Source organism: Muntiacus reevesi, chromosome X (assembly GCF_963930625.1).
Source record: "Muntiacus reevesi chromosome X, mMunRee1.1, whole genome shotgun sequence".
Lineage (NCBI taxonomy): Eukaryota > Metazoa > Chordata > Mammalia > Artiodactyla > Cervidae > Muntiacus > Muntiacus reevesi.
This window is the reverse complement of record NC_089271.1, coordinates 36,855,702-36,874,104: the sequence shown is the minus strand read 5'-3', so window position 1 is coordinate 36,874,104 and position 18,403 is coordinate 36,855,702. Positions and strand designations below refer to the sequence as shown.

General features: G+C 40.8%; 1 protein-coding gene across 2 annotated transcripts in view; it reads right to left on the bottom strand.

Moving 5' to 3' along the window:
• SYTL5 (synaptotagmin like 5) overlaps positions 1-18,403 on the bottom strand; it is a 109,202-nt gene that overhangs the window by 13,529 nt on the left and 77,270 nt on the right. Inside the window, exons 8-13 of one of the 2 annotated variants that reach the window (XM_065916495.1) lie at positions 16,548-16,654; positions 14,142-14,234; positions 13,454-13,519; positions 8,953-9,131; positions 6,950-7,049; positions 5,219-5,380 (exon numbers count right to left, since the gene is read on the bottom strand). In XM_065916495.1, the coding sequence (XP_065772567.1) occupies positions 5,219-5,380; positions 6,950-7,049; positions 8,953-9,131; positions 13,454-13,519; positions 14,142-14,234; positions 16,548-16,654 (707 nt within the window). The remainder of the gene's footprint in view (positions 1-5,218; positions 5,381-6,949; positions 7,050-8,952; positions 9,132-13,453; positions 13,520-14,141; positions 14,235-16,547; positions 16,655-18,403) is intronic. The other variant, XM_065916496.1, reaches the window with a different exon arrangement.

The following is an 18,403-nucleotide window of genomic DNA, read 5'->3' as shown; positions in this document are numbered from 1 at the left end:
TAAGTGATTAACAAATGCATTGGCAATTCCATAAGGAATGCAATTGGAAAACATTGTATGTATTTGACTTCTGTGACTTTGTCCATGAATTGACCTATAATTATTGGTCCTGATTGCTTGAAGAAGGTTTCTACCATATAGCAAGCTTGGTGTCACACAAACCATTACAGTTGCTCCAAATACAAGTACAGTACGTTCCCTACTGAATGAGTTAAGTTCCGAGAGAGTGCATTTGTTAATCCAATTTGTTCATAAGTCCAACAAAGTTAGCGTAGGTACCCAACTTTATAGATAATGCCAGAGACTTGAATTAACTTGCATGATTGGACATGCGAATGCACGTTCGCATCTTCAAAAGCTCACAACTCGAAGGTTCGTATGTAGGGGACCTACTATAAAAGAAACTACTCTGGGGGACATCCCTGGTGGTCCAGTGGTTAAGAATTCACCTTCCAATGCAAGGGAGGCAGCTTCAATTCCTGGACAGAGAAGTAAGATCCCACATGCCTTGGGCAATGAAGTCCTTAGGCTTCAACTAGAGAAGCCAGTACACTGCAACTAGTGAGCCTGCTCGCTCTAGAGCCTGAGCTCCACAAGAAGAGACACCCACAGGCTGAAACTTAGAAGCTCCCATGCCACAATGAAGATCCAGTGCAGCCAAAAAAATCAAAACTACTGTGGGAAGAGAGAGTAATCCAGACTGGGATAACAAGGGGGCCCTTGTCTGGTTCTGATAGGATGGCAGACATGATGACATATGAAGATAGGGGGGTGGGGGAAGATTAGCCAGGGTTAAGGACAGAGGAGCCTGGCTGGCCACGGTCCATAGGGTTACAAAGAGCAGGACAGGACTGAAGTGACTTAACATGTAAGCAACAAAGTAGGATGCACAGAATTCAGTGGGGATTGTGTAGAATGTGTCTGAGTGCTGGTTGGGAGGTGTGCTCAGATGTGTGTATACAGTTAGGAAGCAGCAAGGAAGATGACAACATGGGTCCTCTGGGGTCCTCAGGAGACCTGAAGACACAAATTTCTATTATAGTATTTTATTAGGATGGGCAGTAGGGTAGCTGAACTGTGAAGTGAAGAGAGGTTTGCCAAGGTTACAAGGTCAGGTCAAGTTTCAGGGAGAGTAACCCTTGCTCAGTTCCATGAGGGAGCTTTAAAGACAAGACAGATCACACCTTGGAGTGCTCCTGATCAGAGCAAAGATGCTAGAGTGTTTATATTCCCTCACCCATCAGTTATTGACCAAGGACTCTGCCCTCAACTCCCACAAGACTGAAATACCCAGGCTACGCTGGCTTTCGACATCCACATCCCAAGCCTGAGGATGCCTATCCTACGAAGATTGGCAGATACTGGCTGGCAGGAGGGACAGCTGAGGGGAGCCACGTATGAATGAAAATGGGGATACAGGTAAAGCACTGACATACTCCTCTGCTCCAGAAAACTGGGCCATACCAACTGAGCGCTGAGTGCCAGGGTGAGGGTTAGGATTTACTCAAACCATATCCAGAGACAACAGGGAAACACTGAAGGAATCTGACTCAGCAGGGGTGGGGAATAATCTGATAATGCCCATTATATTTTGCTTTTTGAAGAGACAGGGATCCACTGCCAATCAGAGTAGGAAGCAGAGTTCCCAGCACATTTACAGGGCTAAGGTGGGGTCATCTATTATGGACACAAGTCTGTCCAAAATACCACATAAAGAGAGCCCTATAGCTAGGCAATGACTCTACAGGACCTCCTGTTACACTGACTCTGCCTGAAGTTGGGACAGAGAAGGCTTCCTTGGAAAACCACTTAAGCTTGCTGTTGACATTCAAAGGTCCTTTTTATAATAGCACCTTCTGGGAATACATGAAAGGCAATTTACACTGACAAGCTCTTCTTGTCTTTCAGTAAGATAATGAATTACAGCTAATAAACAATCCTACATCACGCTGTAAAATGGGGGTTATACCGTGAAACTACTTTACAGTAAGTACATCTGGCATCGTGAGTTCTTTCTTTGTCTGCACCAGCCTTCTGATGGGTGGGAAGACATAGCAAAATCAAAGGTAGGTGTCCAGGGACTTTTCACCAACAGTCGATAAGCAATAAGGCACTCTGTCTTTCCAATCTTCTCACTGCCAAAGGATGTCCATCTTTCTGAATGTTTAAGAAATATTATTTCTGATCCTTTGTTACCAAGGAAATTGGTCCCTGTAGCTCACCCTTTAGCTCCTCAGCTGGATAATCTATGAGAAACATCAAGTATCTGGGGCGGCTCATACTAGAGCTATAGTTGATGAAGCAGCTACTGCATTGAAACGACTGAGGAGGGAGACAGAGAATAAAATTTGGAAGGCATGGTATCTAAGCAAGTCTGAATAACCTGCAGCCTTTCCTCTATACATGTCAGAGAAAGCTTGGCAGGAAAAGGTGACGTGGATTAGACACTAATTTAGACTGCATTCCCAGAAGATGGCAAAGAATCCACCTGCCACTGCTGGAGACATGGATTCAATCTCTGGGTCAGGAAGATCCCTTGGAGAAGGGAATGGCTACCCACTCCAGTATTCTTGCTTGGACAATCCTGCAGACAGAGGAGCCTGGCGGGCTACAGTCCATGGGGTCACAAAGAGTCAGACATGACTGAGCGACTAACACCTGACTATTCAACTTCTTGCCAGAAACCAACGCTGAGGTGAGGATTCTTTTCCAAGTGACCTATTATGGAAAGGCTCCCAGGCTAGGTCAGGGAAAGGGTTGGGGAGATAGGTTGGGGAAGAGGAGGAAGCCAGGCAAGGACTTCTGATCCAGCAGGAGAGCTCTGGAGGGTAAATAATGCCTCAGAGCTTTTCCTCTCTCAGTAATGGAACTGAGCTTTCAGACTCCACCATCTATCAGTTATTGGTGAAGACTTGCCTTGTGGCAGGAGGGACAGAAGCTCCTAGGAATTTCTGACACTCTGCCTATATGGGAAAAATCTACAATAGCCTGAGGACAGTCTTCTAAAAACAGAGTCAGGTAGAGGCAGTTGGAGGCAAAATTCACAAGAGACATGGTTAAAGGAATCCAAGGGGTTCTGGCAGAGGACCAGAGGAGTTCCACTGACATTAAACACCATCAGAATGTTTCCACCTAAGCAACCTCAGAGAGATGCTTCTCACTTGTGATTTAAAAAAAATCAAACTGCTCAATGTCAATGTGAAGGTGATTATCATGGAAAGCTGCTGGCCTCTAAGCAAAAACAATGCCTGAGAGAGTATTGCTATCATCTCAGAGCAAATCCTCCAACCATTTCCAAGAAACTGACCAGAAACCCTCCAAGTGCATGTCCAAAACAGCTCTTCTGTGCTCTCCTGTTACATTTCTGATGGACAAGCTAATTTCATGGACTTAGATACATGTTACTTGTCCTTCATCAGTGTCACACATCACATGATGTGCTGGACATTTTCTATGATTCTTTGATACTCATTATACACAAAAGGAAGCAAGTGCCAGAAGGTTTAAATCAACTCAATTGCTATCCTTTATGGTGAGGCTTTTCATTCAATTCACAGAGCTTTAATGCTGTAGTGACCAAATATTTCTCAGATTTATTAATAATGTCAGAGAAATGTTACGCTATTGTGGACTTATTTGTTGTTAACATTATACTTCCTCTCTCTACAACATTTATGTGAGTCACGGGAATGAGGTTGTTTTCTGTTTGAGGATCCCTATTTCATTATCAATTTTACCCAGAGCCAAAGTAAACCTCCTAAAGGTTGTCCATAAGTTACTTATACCAAGTTTTTGAGGTCAACACTTATAAAATCCACCAGAAACTTGTATTTATCTTCTGAGTCTCAGGCTCCTCATATAAAATGGGGATAACAATGCTTAGCAGTGGTTCTTAGCATGTGAACGATGCTACTACTAATAATGATGAACAAGCGCTGTTATTGATGATCAATGTTTGTTTTTGCTGTCTAGCACCCATTCATCATTTTTCCTTCTTAGTATTTTTGTACCTGGATTTCTTCGGGGGTGATACCACCTTCAGGACCAGTTTTATGTTCTGATGGTCTTAAGCCCCTCAATGTATCTCTCCTCTCTGGCTGCAATGATTGGCTAAGGATGGGCAAATACTGTCATGAGAATTAGGAACCAGGTCCAGGGTGTTGACTTGACTGTTGGAGGAGGAGGAACTCTTTCCTGTCCTGGACAGTGTGAGGCAAGGATGAGAGGTTTGCAGCTGTTGTGGTGTTCAAGAGAAGCAGGCCTGGGATCAGTGAGGGGAGGCCCATAATGCATGAAGTCTGCAAGTGAAGCCAATACAGAGAAGAGAGATCAAGACACCCCAGGGCCTTGCTAAGATCCGAGCATCTGGATCAAGCCATGCTTGATCATCTCTGGTCAATAATTTCCTTTCATTTTTTGAGTAGTGTGAGCTGGGGTTTCTGCCAATTGCAATATAAGGATTCCAACATAACAAACACTGCCTAGCATTCATTGAGAAGTTTACAATGTGCCTGACAATGCAAGTATCACAAGGCAGGCTTCTTCAAGCCTCACAGCATCCCTAAAACTGATGTCCAGTTCTTACATCACCAATGAGAACACCAAGGCCTGGGAAGTTAAGTAACTTCCCCAAGGTTACACAGAGTTGTGAAGCCAGGATTGAACCCAGGAAGTCTGATCTGAGTCCACTCTCTTAACCATCATGTTCTTTTTCCCCTTCTCTATATAAAGAACAATCTTTGGTTACATAAGTGGGACCTTTATCCCATCTCACTTTTGACTTCAAAAATTACTGTAGAGATACCAACTGCACAGAGTGAATCCCAGACACTGTTGGTTTAGTTTAGAACATACCATAGTAGCATTTAATTTCTAATACCAGCCTTGAAAAATATTTTTTTCTGACCTGATAGGATCATATAATGTATTCTTTTGTTTCTCCATGGTGACTATTGAATACTGACTATATTTTTAGCAGGTCAAATTAATAAGAAATATGATTATGAAAGATTATGGCTTGCATTTTACAGACAGTCTATATCAAAGAAGGATTTCCAAAAGAGTGCATTTACATTTATTATAGCATTCCAAAATAAGCTGCACTAATCTTTCCAGATTATCACTTGACAACTAGAGGTCTTCAGATTCTTTAGGCCTCCGACATCAGTTTTGCTCATTCCTTGTATAAGTGTTTGAGTCATCTGGAAGCATTTCCTACCTTGGGTTGAAGCACAAACCACTCATCACTTGGATTTTCAAAGTTCCATGAGTCAAAAGGAATCTCCACCTCCCCCAGGAAGCTATTCCGTCCAAACCGATCATAATGCCAGACTGAGAGCTGCAGAGTTCTCGTTTCCAGCTGGGCATGGCTGATGGTGTACTGCAAAACCAGATTTACAATATTACACTCCATTTCCATTTCTAGGACAGGATGAAATTTACTTCCACTAGCTTCCAGATCATATGCAATAGTAATACAAACAAAACAAACCCAAGAGAAAAACACTTCATTTTTCTTCGTTTCTGCTACAACTCAGGTTCTATTCCATAAACTCATTTGTGTGAGACCTATCACTGAAAGATCTATTGACAGGCTTTTCATGGGGGTTTGATAAACTTCGATATTAAATTGAAAGTGTGAGGTGATAAAGCTTGTCCCCTTTTCAGCTTTACTTGCTTTTTACTTGCCTAATTATTTTGTCAACAGCTACTTTGTAAGTGCAAGGTTTAATGCATCAAGTCTCTAATTTCTCTGTCTTATTTAGAATAATAAGACCCAAATCCAGGAAAGTTTGACAGTGAGAAACTTGCAAATGTCAAACTTCCTAAAGTTCAGCCTAAGTGCAGGGGTGAAATCAACATATACATATATTGAGCAGAAAGAAAATATCACTGGCATGGTTTTCCCTTTTCCAGCAGAACATTATCTGGGGCCACATACCCACACCCCCTCAAAATCTCTTGATTGTTCTCTGCAAATATCACCTCAGACATGCCTCAGACTGACTGATTTCTCATCTTGGATTCGCATCATCCTTGCTGTTTCCAGCATGATTCACTTTGGCCCTGCTTCCCGGATATGCCACGTCATTCTCTTTATCTGCTCTGCTTCTGCTCATCTTTGCTATCCTGTCATGGCTGCTGGTTTCACCCTCTGCGTATATTCATTCCTTTTCACTTTGGCCCCCTTGATACTGGCTCCTGCTTTCACATATGACCCTGCTGACACACGCCCCCACTCGCCAACTTCCTCCTTTGGTGGACTCCATGGCTCCATCATTCTGGCTCCAAGATCCATAAGTTACCCTGTGACTGGCAGTAACGTCAACATCCCCATCCCCTTGGAACTTTCTTACCAGGCCAACTGTGTCCAGGGTGAGGGAAGAGGCTACATGGAGGCCCATGGGAAAAAGTAATGTCTCTGGAATTGGGACCTGGGTTATATCTTACCTAGGCCACTGTCTCTGAGATTTTTCAAATCTAGCCCTGCATCTCCAACTGTTCATTAACCACACGCATAAATTTAGCCAAATTCTGAAACCCTAACAAGAAACAGCACATTTTAATGCTGCGTTAGCAGAACAATGAGTATGTATAGAGTGACCTGCTAAGTTAAAGCCAAAACTTGGACAAACTTCTTTTACAGGGAACTAGAAAAAAAAACTGTTTTCTCAAGGGTGAAACATACCTTTGGACAAGAGGTATTGATACCAAGTCAGATGTAATTTTCCTGGATAATCTCTACTTCCAGTGCAATCTTGGGAGCACCAGAGAAATAGACTAAGAGTGGTTTACGTTGCTTTCTTTTCCAGAAACAGAAAGCCAACCGACTCACATTCTGCTTTTCTAAAATACATATAAGCCTTGACATGCAAATCCTTTACAGTTATATCTAAACCAATGAGGTAAACTGAGTCATTAAAGTTACCATGAAAGAGTATTGATTTACCTTTAGGGTTTCATTGAATTCTGGATTGGTGCCTGTTCTTATTTTGGTCTTGCGCTTGTTATTTCTGGACTTATCAGGAAGAAGGTATGACTTGACATAACTGTATATGATAAAAAAAATTGAAAGTAATCCTTGGGAAACATCTACTTTGAGAGAAATGCTCAGGGACCTCAGTGAATAAAAGGGGTAAAAGAAACAGGCTAGTGAGTATAAGAGACAGAACCAAAGAGAATGTGGTTTACATACCAGGACATTTTGAAATATAACTCTGGACCTTCAATAAGAGAGAATTTGTAAATTCTTGTAGTAAAGAGAGTGGGTTCTAGAGTCAAGCCAGCTGGGTTTGAATTACTCCAGGTGTCAATGGTTTGGGGGAACTCAAGAGCTTACTTAATCTCTCTGTATCTCAGTTTCATCATCTGCAAACCTGGGATGATGACTTAGGGGATGATAAGGATCAAATGAGCTGACACATACAAGGAGCTAATACATTATACTACTGAATAAGTATAATCTATTATTATGATAAGTGCTCTTGATCATAGAGGTAATTTTCCTCTCCACTCAGATGTCTGGACTTCTGATGAGTGGAGTCAATGAGTGAATGAAGAAAAATAGTGAAAAAGAGGAAATTAAAATTAACAACCTGAAGTCACAATAGCAATTCTCCCCAATACCTGGCCTTGAGCAGTCCCAGGAGCAGGGCATCATGGCAGACTCAGAAATGCACAAGATGTACAAGACTGAAATGTAAAAGATGCTACCAGAGTCCTGAAGTCCACCTACTGTGGTTTTAGATGATCCCTTTGAGACTGATGATATCAATCCTGAAGCTCTCTGATATTTAGCTAAGGAGGTAACCAGACCAATCTATTTGTCTACTCATTTGTCTGTTTTGGAAACAGATTTGCTGAGCTGTTTATCTATTATGTAGAAAAAGGGTAAACAGTGGGTCTGAGACTGCTCTCACTCGAAATATCTGTTTATAGGTTTGGCTCTTGGCTAGCATGCAGAACCTGGATTTCAGGAGGATTTTCATCACTCTGGGAACAGAAATAAGTGGCTCACTGTGCCAAAAATATTTGTGGAAATAGTATGGTTCCTGCTGAACACCTGCTTCCATGTAGGAGACTGGGATTTTGGTATGTGACCAGTTGAGCCTCTCAGTGAGTTTCCCTGGTAGACAACACCCCCCATGTGTTTTCACCACTTGTGGCTGGAGGACTTGAGCACATCCTATGTGACTCCACTGGGAGAGGTCCTTGGAAGCTTGAGCCTTGATTCTCTTGACCTTTGCCACATATGCCTTTCCCCTGTACTGATTATGACTGTGTGTGGAGACCTGTGAGTCCTCAGGGTGACTCGCCAAACTGGCAGTGGTCCTGGGAAGCCCTGGGTCTTACCTTCCCATGGTCTAACCTGCCCTCCCAGGCTGATCCTGGAAATCCCGAGAGCCTCATAATTGCCCTTTCAAGTTGTTCAATTGGGCAAACAGCTTGGTAATTTTTTCTGGAGGGTTTCCCAGAACAAAAATTAATAGGATACTCTCATACAGCCTGGGGTGTGCCAACATGTCAGCCTTGTATGACAAAGAGCTGCCTCTGTGTGAACTACAAATCTGTGAGTCCTGAATCATGCTGAGTAATAGCTTCTTTAAAATCTTAAGAGTTCCCTAGTGGTCTAGTGGTGAGGATTTGCTACTTTCAGTGCCATGGCCTGGGTTCAATCCCTGGCCAGGGAAATGAGATTCCCACAAGCCATAATGTGCAGCCAAAAAAAAAAAAAACTTTTTTAAATAAAATAAGACTCAGGTAACTATGAATGCAACCATTATGCAGGCATGTCAGATAATATTTAGAAGTGTGGCAGAGGGAGAAAGTGATGCCTTCTGATTCTAGATGAATGCTAAAAGGCTTCTGAAAAAGAAACACACAGGCTGACAAATACACATAATTCACATGGGCAGTGACTGAAACAGTCTGGGGAACATGCTATGTGCTTACGCATCTGTCCTCTGTTTCTTTTCATCTCCTATGGCCAGATTTCTGCAGTTCTTGACAAAAATGTAGAGCCCGCCAGTTTCGTAGCTGTAGCTGATGTGCAAAAGGATTTCCCCGCTGACCTTCACGTTGCCATAGTCTCCTGTCTCACTGTAAACACTCATCATGCTGTTCAGGCTGGTCTGGAATCAACAAGATGAAAAGAGGCATCCCGGGTTATGCTAGTGATCTCTGCACAGAAGCTACCTCCCCCCATTCAATTACAATTCCCGTTGTTTATAAGCAAGCAGGGAAGCTTACTGTGAAGGAAGAAAGCAAAAGATGGCTTGTTTTTCTGGTGTTGCATAAAATCCAAGTCTGAGAAAGGACAAAGTCTAGGACCATTAGTAAGGAAGGCAGGACACTCGCTGAGGGGGAATGCATTGCCTTTTTGGGTTAGTGAATAGCCTTTGTTTATTCACTTCTCATGAATGTGGGGACACAGGCATTTCCCATTCCATCTCCTCTCCCCATCCCTGTAGCTTTCTCCTCTTTCACTGGGAGACTCAAGGTCAGTCTACTTCAAGGTCTAGAATGCATTGATGAGGACAAAGAAAAAAAATCCCATATTTCTGTGCAAGGATAAGCTACAAGCTTCTCTCTCTGATACCTACATAGAGTATTCCATCCCATAAGTCTCTGAGAAGCCATACTATAACCCAGCAGGACCCTATGGGGCCTCCCCAACGTAGCCCCTCCCCTTTATCCTCTACTTTATTGCCTCTGAAGTACCCAGATAATATTAATAGAATCTAATGCACATTTCCTGAGTTGTTCTACAGATGCTACAACCCCCATCAAATGGAAGAAATTAACGATTTGATGACCATGAGCACATAGCCCCCAGACCTTCTGTAGCCTAAGGACTGATCATCATCAACTAATCAGAGAACTGTGCACAAGCTGATCACATACTCTGAGACCCGCGGCCCTCACCTGGCCTTTAGAAATGCTTTGCTGAAACCCTTCAGGAAGTTTGAGGGGTTTCAAGCACCAGTCAGCCATCCTCGACATTTACACAATAAACACTGCACTTTCCTTCACCACAATCTGGTGTCAGTAGATTGCTTTTACTGTACCCAGACAACCAGACCCAAGATTGGTTCTGTAACATAACTGCATCTTCCAAAAGAGCATGCCACGAGAACATCACTGCCCACAGCTGTCTGGACTCCCCTGACCAGTTGTGAGGCCACAGGGTTAGTAACTAATGTGACTGTAGCTTTCTACACATCTATAAAATAGCAACTCACAAACAGAATGCTAAACAAGAAACTAATACACCAGCCAGTAAATAAAATTAAAATGCAGAAAGAAAAAAAATAAATAAATAAAATGCAGAAAGAAACCCTGTCCAAATGTGCCAGAATGAATGAAAGTTCTGATGGGACACTAATAACAAGAGATACATTTTAAATTAAATGGAACAAAATTATCCTGTAGTGCCAGCAACACGAACTCTGTGTCTTAGCAACACGACTGTCACAAAAGACCACCTGGAAGGCGTTCAGAAGTGATCTAGGCATTTCAAAAGCCCTGTCTATGAACGACTGGGAAGTAAAGACTATGGTAAGTGCAAAGAGAGGTTAGACCTCATACCTTGTATATATTTTTTTGTTTATATATAAAACAAAAGTCATAACCTTGCTTCAATTGCTCAAAGTAGAGACTGATCTGAAAGCAGTGGGTGATGTGGCCAGTCTCACTTTCAAGCTTAAATCAAGGGCAAGAGCAAACCAAGGATTCCATAAAAATTTCGAAATTAAAACTTAAAGAGCCAGTGAGTGACCTAAGTCGTCTACTCGGTTCCTAAAACCAAACATCAGAATTTTCATGATAGCAGGTGTCTTTGCAAACTTTAATTGCCTACTGGTCACTTGGGGGTCTCGTTAAAATGAAGGTTCTAATGCACACAGTATCAGGTGGAGTCTGAGATTCTTTTTCTTTTTTAACATTTGTTTATTTATTTTTGGCTGTGGTGGGTCTTTGTTGCTGCACTTGGGGTTTCTCCAGTTGCAATGAGCAGAAGCTGCTCTCTAGTTGCATTGTGCAGGGCTTCTCATTGCGGTAGTTTCACCTGTTGCAGAGCTCAGGCTCTAGGCCCTCGGGCTTCAGAAGTTGTGGCTCCTGGTCTCCAGAGTGCAACAGGCTCCATAGTAGTGATGCAAGGGCTTAGTTGCTCTGCAGCATGTGGAATCTTCCCAGATCAGGGGTTGAACCAGTGTCCCTTGCATTGCATGGTCGATTATTAACCACTGGACCACCAGGGAAGCCTTGCGATTCTGCTTTTCTAACAAACTTCGAGGTCCACAGTTCCCAAACTGTGTGTTAAGGCATCCCAGAGCACCAGCCCCAACTCACAACTGCAGGATATTTTAAAATTCCCAGGGAAACAACACTAACAACTATTAGATACCATGCAAATAGTAGTTCACAGTGTTAACATTCGACCCCACTTTCTTCTTTTTAATAAAGTCCTATCCATGTGAACCTGAGCTTTAGGCAGTAACTATGACAAAAAACATGTACTGCACAAAAATCCATGAGAAAAAGGAAATGAAAATGCTGCTGCCAACTCATATAGTCCCCATTAGGCCCACACATCACCTCAGGGGCTATTTAAGAACGGAAAAGAGTCGGACACGACGAAGGGACTAAAATGAAGAATGGAATAAAAATATTATTTTTCAAATGGTTACTGTGCACTATATTTTCAAATGGCTATTAAGTTGTTAAGATACCAGTGCTTATTTTTTTCCAAGCTAACTATTTAATAACTGGGCTAGGTGGCTTAGACGGTAAAGCGTCTGCCTGCAATGTGGAAGACCCAGGTTCGATCCCTGGGTTGGGAAGATCACCTGGAGAAGGAAATGGCAATCCACTCCAGTACTCTTGCCTGGCAAATTCCACGGACTGAGGAGCCTGGTAGGCTACAATCCATGGGGTCGCGAACAGTTGGATCTGACTGAGCAACTTCACTTTCACTTGGCCTAGCAGTGCTATGAAATTACCACAGAGACACTAGTGGTTCTGTAAACTGACAGCCTTTTAGAGTCTCTGTCTCAGGTCACTCCGTGTTGCTGGTCAACAGACCATGCTTTGAGTTTCAAGGGCCTCGAGAATAAGCCCCAAACCCCTCATGTCACATATGAGTCAAGTCTGGCTCACAGAAATTATTGGCAGTGCCAAAATATTGTGAAATAAAGTTCATATTTTATGGCAAAACTTGAAAATTTTAAACATTCTTTTTTGTTTTCACTGAACCACATGGCTTGCAGGATCTTAATTCCCTGACCAACCTGGGCCCTCAGCAATGAAAGTGTGGAGTCCTAACCAATGGACCACCAGAGAATTCCCCAAGAAAAATTTGAACGTGAAAAAGTTCATCTGCCCTTTGGCCTCCTCGCTCCCCTCTACTGTGCATTATGTATCTGCAGTATGTTTCTACCAGACCTCCCTCATCAGCAAGAATACCTGCTCAGCCATAAACAACAACATCCTTCGAGAATCCATAAGACAACTCCTTAAAAGACAGTATTCCTCCTATGCTCTTATAAGGAGACACAATGATGCTTAGATCTGAATTGTGTAAACTATCAGTAATACATCGTTTAATGTATAGCCCCTTTGTCTCAAAAAATATATATAACTGTGCTTGACTTCTACGGGCAGAACAGTTCTCGGAGCTTTCTGAGATGCTGTTCCCAGGTTATAATCTTCACTATGGAGCCAATAGAATTTCCCATTACTTTCTTAGATCAACTGATTAATTTTTTTTTTGTTGACAGCAAAGCAAAAGATTTCCAGATTTTTAGTCTGAGGACCTCCGCACCATACCTTACTGACCCCTTGGGTCACTTACTTGTATCTATACCACATCCTTCTGTAGCCAGTCCTTCAGAGAGGGTCCTCTGTTAAAGCATGAGATCCGTACATAGAAAATTCAGTTTAAGAACCCACTATTGCAGAAGCTCGGAAGAAACTGAAGAAGTTGCAAGAATTTTACTACTAACCAAACTATGTTTTTAACCAAGCCAATGCTGTGATTTAAATAGAGATGTTTATTCTAAGGGGCTTCCCTGGTGGCTCAGATGGTAAAGAATCTGCCTGCAATGCAGGAGACCCAAGTTGGATCCCTGGGTTGGGAAGATACCCTGGAGAAGGGAATGGCTACCTACTCTGGTATTCTTGCCTGGAGAATCCCATGAAAAGGTGCCTTGTTCATGGTAAACCATTCTGGACCATGTATCTTTTCTCTAGTCCACAGATTCTAATGTTTAAAAAATGTGTTTTCTTTGGAATACCTGGATTCTGATTATATTATTTACCTTTTAAAAGAGGATTGCTGGTTAATGGTACATGAGTCAGAAAGGCTGGAAGAATTGGCTGGCTAATGAGATTTTCTATATCATGAAATCCATGAAGAACAATTGAAAAAAAGAAAAAGGAAAGGTTGAACACTCACAGTGTCTGAGTCAGCATCAGGCACACTTAGGTAGGTCCATTTCCTGTCAGAGCCTGCTTGAGAATTCTTTAAGGAAGTCGCCCAAAGGTCAAAAGAGAAAAGCATATCAGAGCAACAGACGGAAATAAAAGACACCAAGAAAAGACTTGGAGGCATACAGATAGATAAAAAGACCCAGGGGCACCTAAAGCCCTCTTAAAGAAGGGTTCAAACACCAAAGTAAGATGGGACATTATTCTGTAGGAGTGGGAAGTTATGGACTTGATGTATGAATAGGAAAGAAAGTTACTTGGCTATGTGTTTAAGGAAAGTGAGGAAAGTGACTGGAAGGAGGACATGTGAGGAACTGAGAGAATGGCAGCAGGGAAATTTACCAACTGAGAACTGAGATAATTCAGAGGGTTCAGCTGATGAGAGCCTGAACTAGGGAGTGATGAGGCTTTAAAACGTGGTGGGGAGAGGTTTTTTTAAAGTAGGAATCAGGAGCCTTAGGAAAAGCTCCCACAAAATTTGAATAAAAGGTATTCTTTGGACAAAAGGCAAGCAGGAGACTATAATAACTTTAATTCATGATCCTGCGTTTTCCAAGAACTTCTTTGGAAGTTCTTTGGATTCTCTTCTTTGGAAATGCAAAGAAAATCAACAAGAGAAAGAAGAAAATTCCAGTGCATGCTCAAGAATTGCTTACTGTTGACAGGCCACTCGCTAGACTGTGGGTATTTGAAGAAAACTGGGAGGACACTAAGTCATCAATGCCATCTTCCATCTCTTCCAAGGAATCCTAAGGAAGGATGGGGGGGGGAATAAAATCAGTGGCTTGGTGTCTTTCCTAGAAAGTCTTTTCACTTACAAAACAACTTTTTATAATATTTATTTATAATTGATTCATGATTGCTTTATGACATTGATTTTATTTCTGTCATACATCAAAATGAATTAACCATAGGTGTACATATGTCCCCTCCCTCTTGAATCTCCCTCCCACCTCCCGCCCATTCCCACTCCTCTAGGTTATTACAGAGCCCCACTTTGAGTTCCCTGAGTTATTACAGCAAATTCCCACTGGCTATCTATTTTACCTATGTTAGTGTATATGTATCCATGCTCCTGTCTCCATTCATCTCACCCTCTCCCTCTTCTCCCCCACCTTTGTCCATAAGCCTATTATCAATGTCTGTGTCTCTACTGTGGCTCTGAGAACAGATTCGTCAGTATCATCCTTCTAGATTTCAAATATATGTTAATAATACGATATTTGAAAACACTGTTTTTAAATACTTGAAATATCAGATACAAATATCTAAAAAAAACTCCATTTCTAGGTTTTGCTCTATTGCTCTGCATTTGACCTGAATTACAACCATCTGAAGATTGGGGTCTCCTTCCTAGTGATGCTTGCTTTACGGAAAGACCATGAAATGTGGACTCACAGAGATCTGGGCGTTCAATCCCTCCTTCCCTGCTCACTAAAGTAATTCACTTTGAGCAAAGTACTTACTTTTTAATTTGAAAAGTTGAGGTGCATTTGTGTGTGTATGTGTGTGTGCGCATGTTAATGCATGCCTGTGTATGTATATATACTGTTAAGACACGGAAATGTATATTGAAAATCTCTCCAATAGAACAAACTATTTTACATATTGGTTTCTTACCAAAAATCCCAGATTCTACTTTTCTTTCCCCACTTTTCTATCCCCTGGCTATTTAAATAGTACATTTTTATAGTAAAAATTTCAAGCAATATAGATTAAAAAAAAACTTGTATCTCCACTCGCATATTATTAATCAAATTTCAATAATCTTTGATGGATGAACAGGGTACATATACACACAGATAAATGGATTATATCATGCATACTATTTTCTTTTTTTTTATTTAAGGATACCTTTCTTTTTGGTTTCTCCTCTCTTCCCTGGTCCTCCTTCTCACCCTGGGTGAAGCTAGTATTATGCATCCTATTCGAATTACATTCTCTTTTTAAAAAGTTTTCCGCATCTATTGATGTAGTTTTTACTTTCTCCTTTAATATAGTGAAATATTAATTATGTAAAAGATATTCTTATAGAGATTAATTCTTCCATTCAAACCTAGAATAAAACTTGCTTATTGCAGTATTTTTGATTCACTGCTAGATTTGTGTATATATTCAAGTTTTCTGTATATATTTATAAATTCATTTAATTTGTAGCTTTCCTTTTTTAAACTATTTTTAAAATCAAGTTTGAGTATTCAGGTTATATAAAATGGCTTCATATCATGAATTTGAAGATTTTTCAGAAGATTTTCTATGATCAGTAATAGTTTAATAACATTGGAATTATCTGTTCTTTAAAGGCTGACTACCAAAAAATAATAATAATAATAAAAAATAAAGGCTGAATACCAAGTAAGCTTTGAAACCATTTGCTCTCATTGCCCACTGTCACCACTGCCCTTTTGTGGTAGATTTAAAAATACTTTGTATTTTTTTATTACTATAGTAAATAACATTGAGTGTTAGAACTAAGTTTTCTGGTTTGTGTCAGAAAAATTGTAATAGTGTCATTTAACATTTGTCTTATCTTTCATCCAAAGAGTTTAAATTGGATTATAGATATTGTAGAAATAGGAATTTCAGGATATTAGAACCTTCACAATAATTTAATTCAACGTTCTCATTTCATGAATGACTTTACCTTAAACATTAAATTTCACATAAGTTAGTCTCAATTGAGAAGACAGTTTAGGGGGATAACGTGACATGTAGAAATGTTCATATAAAACCTATAGTCAGATAAGTCTAGTAATGTTGGATTTAGGAAACGTTAGGATTCCTTACTTTTTCTGGGTTTAGATTAAGTGACATGCTTTTAACCAGGAACTGAAATCCCCAACAGGTGTTTTCTTAGAGATACTCGTCACTCATTAACCTGATCACCTGTTACCTTTTCTAAATCATTTTTGTTTTTATATGTTAGTTGTGAAGACTAATAGGAAGAAATGATTGTATAGCCTCACTTCACTCTCAACTCATCCTCCTGAAAATGGAAAGGTTTGGAATAAGCCTGTGCCCTTTCTTCATGACCATTAGACACTCTTCCATATCCAACTTACCAAGTCTTTGTCCAAAGCCCCAGGGACAGATTTGCTCCTTATGCTTACAGTATCCTCTAAGTCTTCTGTAAATGACCCGCTCAAATCTAACTCAGATCGACTCCGGTCTGCAGGAAGGAAAGGGGAATAAGGGAATCATCTTGTTTTGTTAGAAGGGTTCACTTCTCATTGCAAATGTTTCATTGTTATTCTAATTCTTTCTAGGGATAGGGCATAGATAGTGTCATGAAAACAACGATCAGAAACTTCATACTGTTTATGCTAACATGCTACCATTTATTAACAGTATTTTGAAAGTTTCTTGGACTGACTTACCAACACTGATCTGTACATTTCTCCTTTGAGCATAGGAAGGCAAATGTTCTACTACTATAACATGATCAATTTGTAAGCTATTTAAGAATTTTGTTGTGCTCAAAAACTTTGGCAAACTCTCAAAGAATGGGCCATTAAGCTTAGAAAAAACTAAAACATTAAGTATTCCTTATTTATTAGAGAATCTATTGTCTATTCCATGGACAGAGGAGCCTGGTGGACTACAGCCCATGGGATCGCAGAGTCCGACATGACTGAGCACGCACACATACATTGTGTTTTTAAATCTGACATAAAATGCAATGAAATGATGTGAGTTCTTTTCACACAAAAAGGGAGTGGCTGTGGGGAAATTGAAAGGAAGTTCTATTTCTTTGCACACCAGAACATTCTTTCATCAGAATTTCTTGCTTTTAAACATATAAAGAAAAATGCAAAGCTCAGTAATGCTGTGGATAGCTTATCAACAGTTCATTTCCATAAAAGACTTCTATGTCAAAACCCTGCTGAGAGAGAATACTTGCTTCTAAATGAGAAAGACTGAAGAGAGTAACTGATTAAGAGTGAAATGATAAATGAAATAGCACAGAACTGCTCAGCATAGCGCCAGACCCAGAGTATGCACTCAATCTACAGGAGCTACTGAGTACTAGTCAGAGGTGAAATGAAGGGGCTTCTCAAATGGCTCAGCAGTAAAGAAGCTGCCTGCCAATGCAGGAGACACAGGAGACATGGGTTCAATACCTGAGTCAAGGAGATCCCCTGGAGGAGGAAATGGCAACCCACTCCAATATTCTTGCCTGGGAAACCCCATGGACAGAGGAGCCTGGCGAGTTAGAGCCCATGAGGTTGTAAAGAGCTGGACACAACTGAACAACTAAATATGAGCACAAGTAGTAGAAATACGCTCCGTGAGGTTGGCTTCTAGGCTAGTTTAAAATTATTCATTGAATTAGAGAACCGATTTTCTAGTCCTAAACAAAATGCAATAATAGCCACACACATTTAGCCAACTCTTTGGGAGCAACTTGTTTTGGGGAGACACCCCCAACTCAGCACAGAGAATCCAGCCTTAGGCTTTATTTTAGCATTAGCATTAGATAACTGGTGATTTCTTCCTTCTTGGGATCTTGTCATGATTTCAAATCTACACATGGGACAGAAAGTTCTTAATTATAACACATTTCTCTGAAGAGTGTCCTTATTCAAAGGTAATAAAATTATACCATAAAATAATATCTGTTTCACAGGGGTTGTTGTGATGCTAAAGTGAAACTATTTTTGAAGGGATCATACAAATGAAAGGGGTTATTAATAATCCCTTAATGCTGCTTGCAAAGAAGGCCTTATTTAAACCAGGGAATAATGATTCATCTGTCTAGATACAGGGCACTTCTGACCTATGTGTCAATGGAACTACCATTTCCTTGAATTCTGGGCACATGTCTTTATCTTTTGTATTAAATGAGCCAATTATATTTCCTGAACTCCTCTACTGACTTCTCGGCTCTGTCAGTCAGGTCTGGCTCTTTAAGACCATA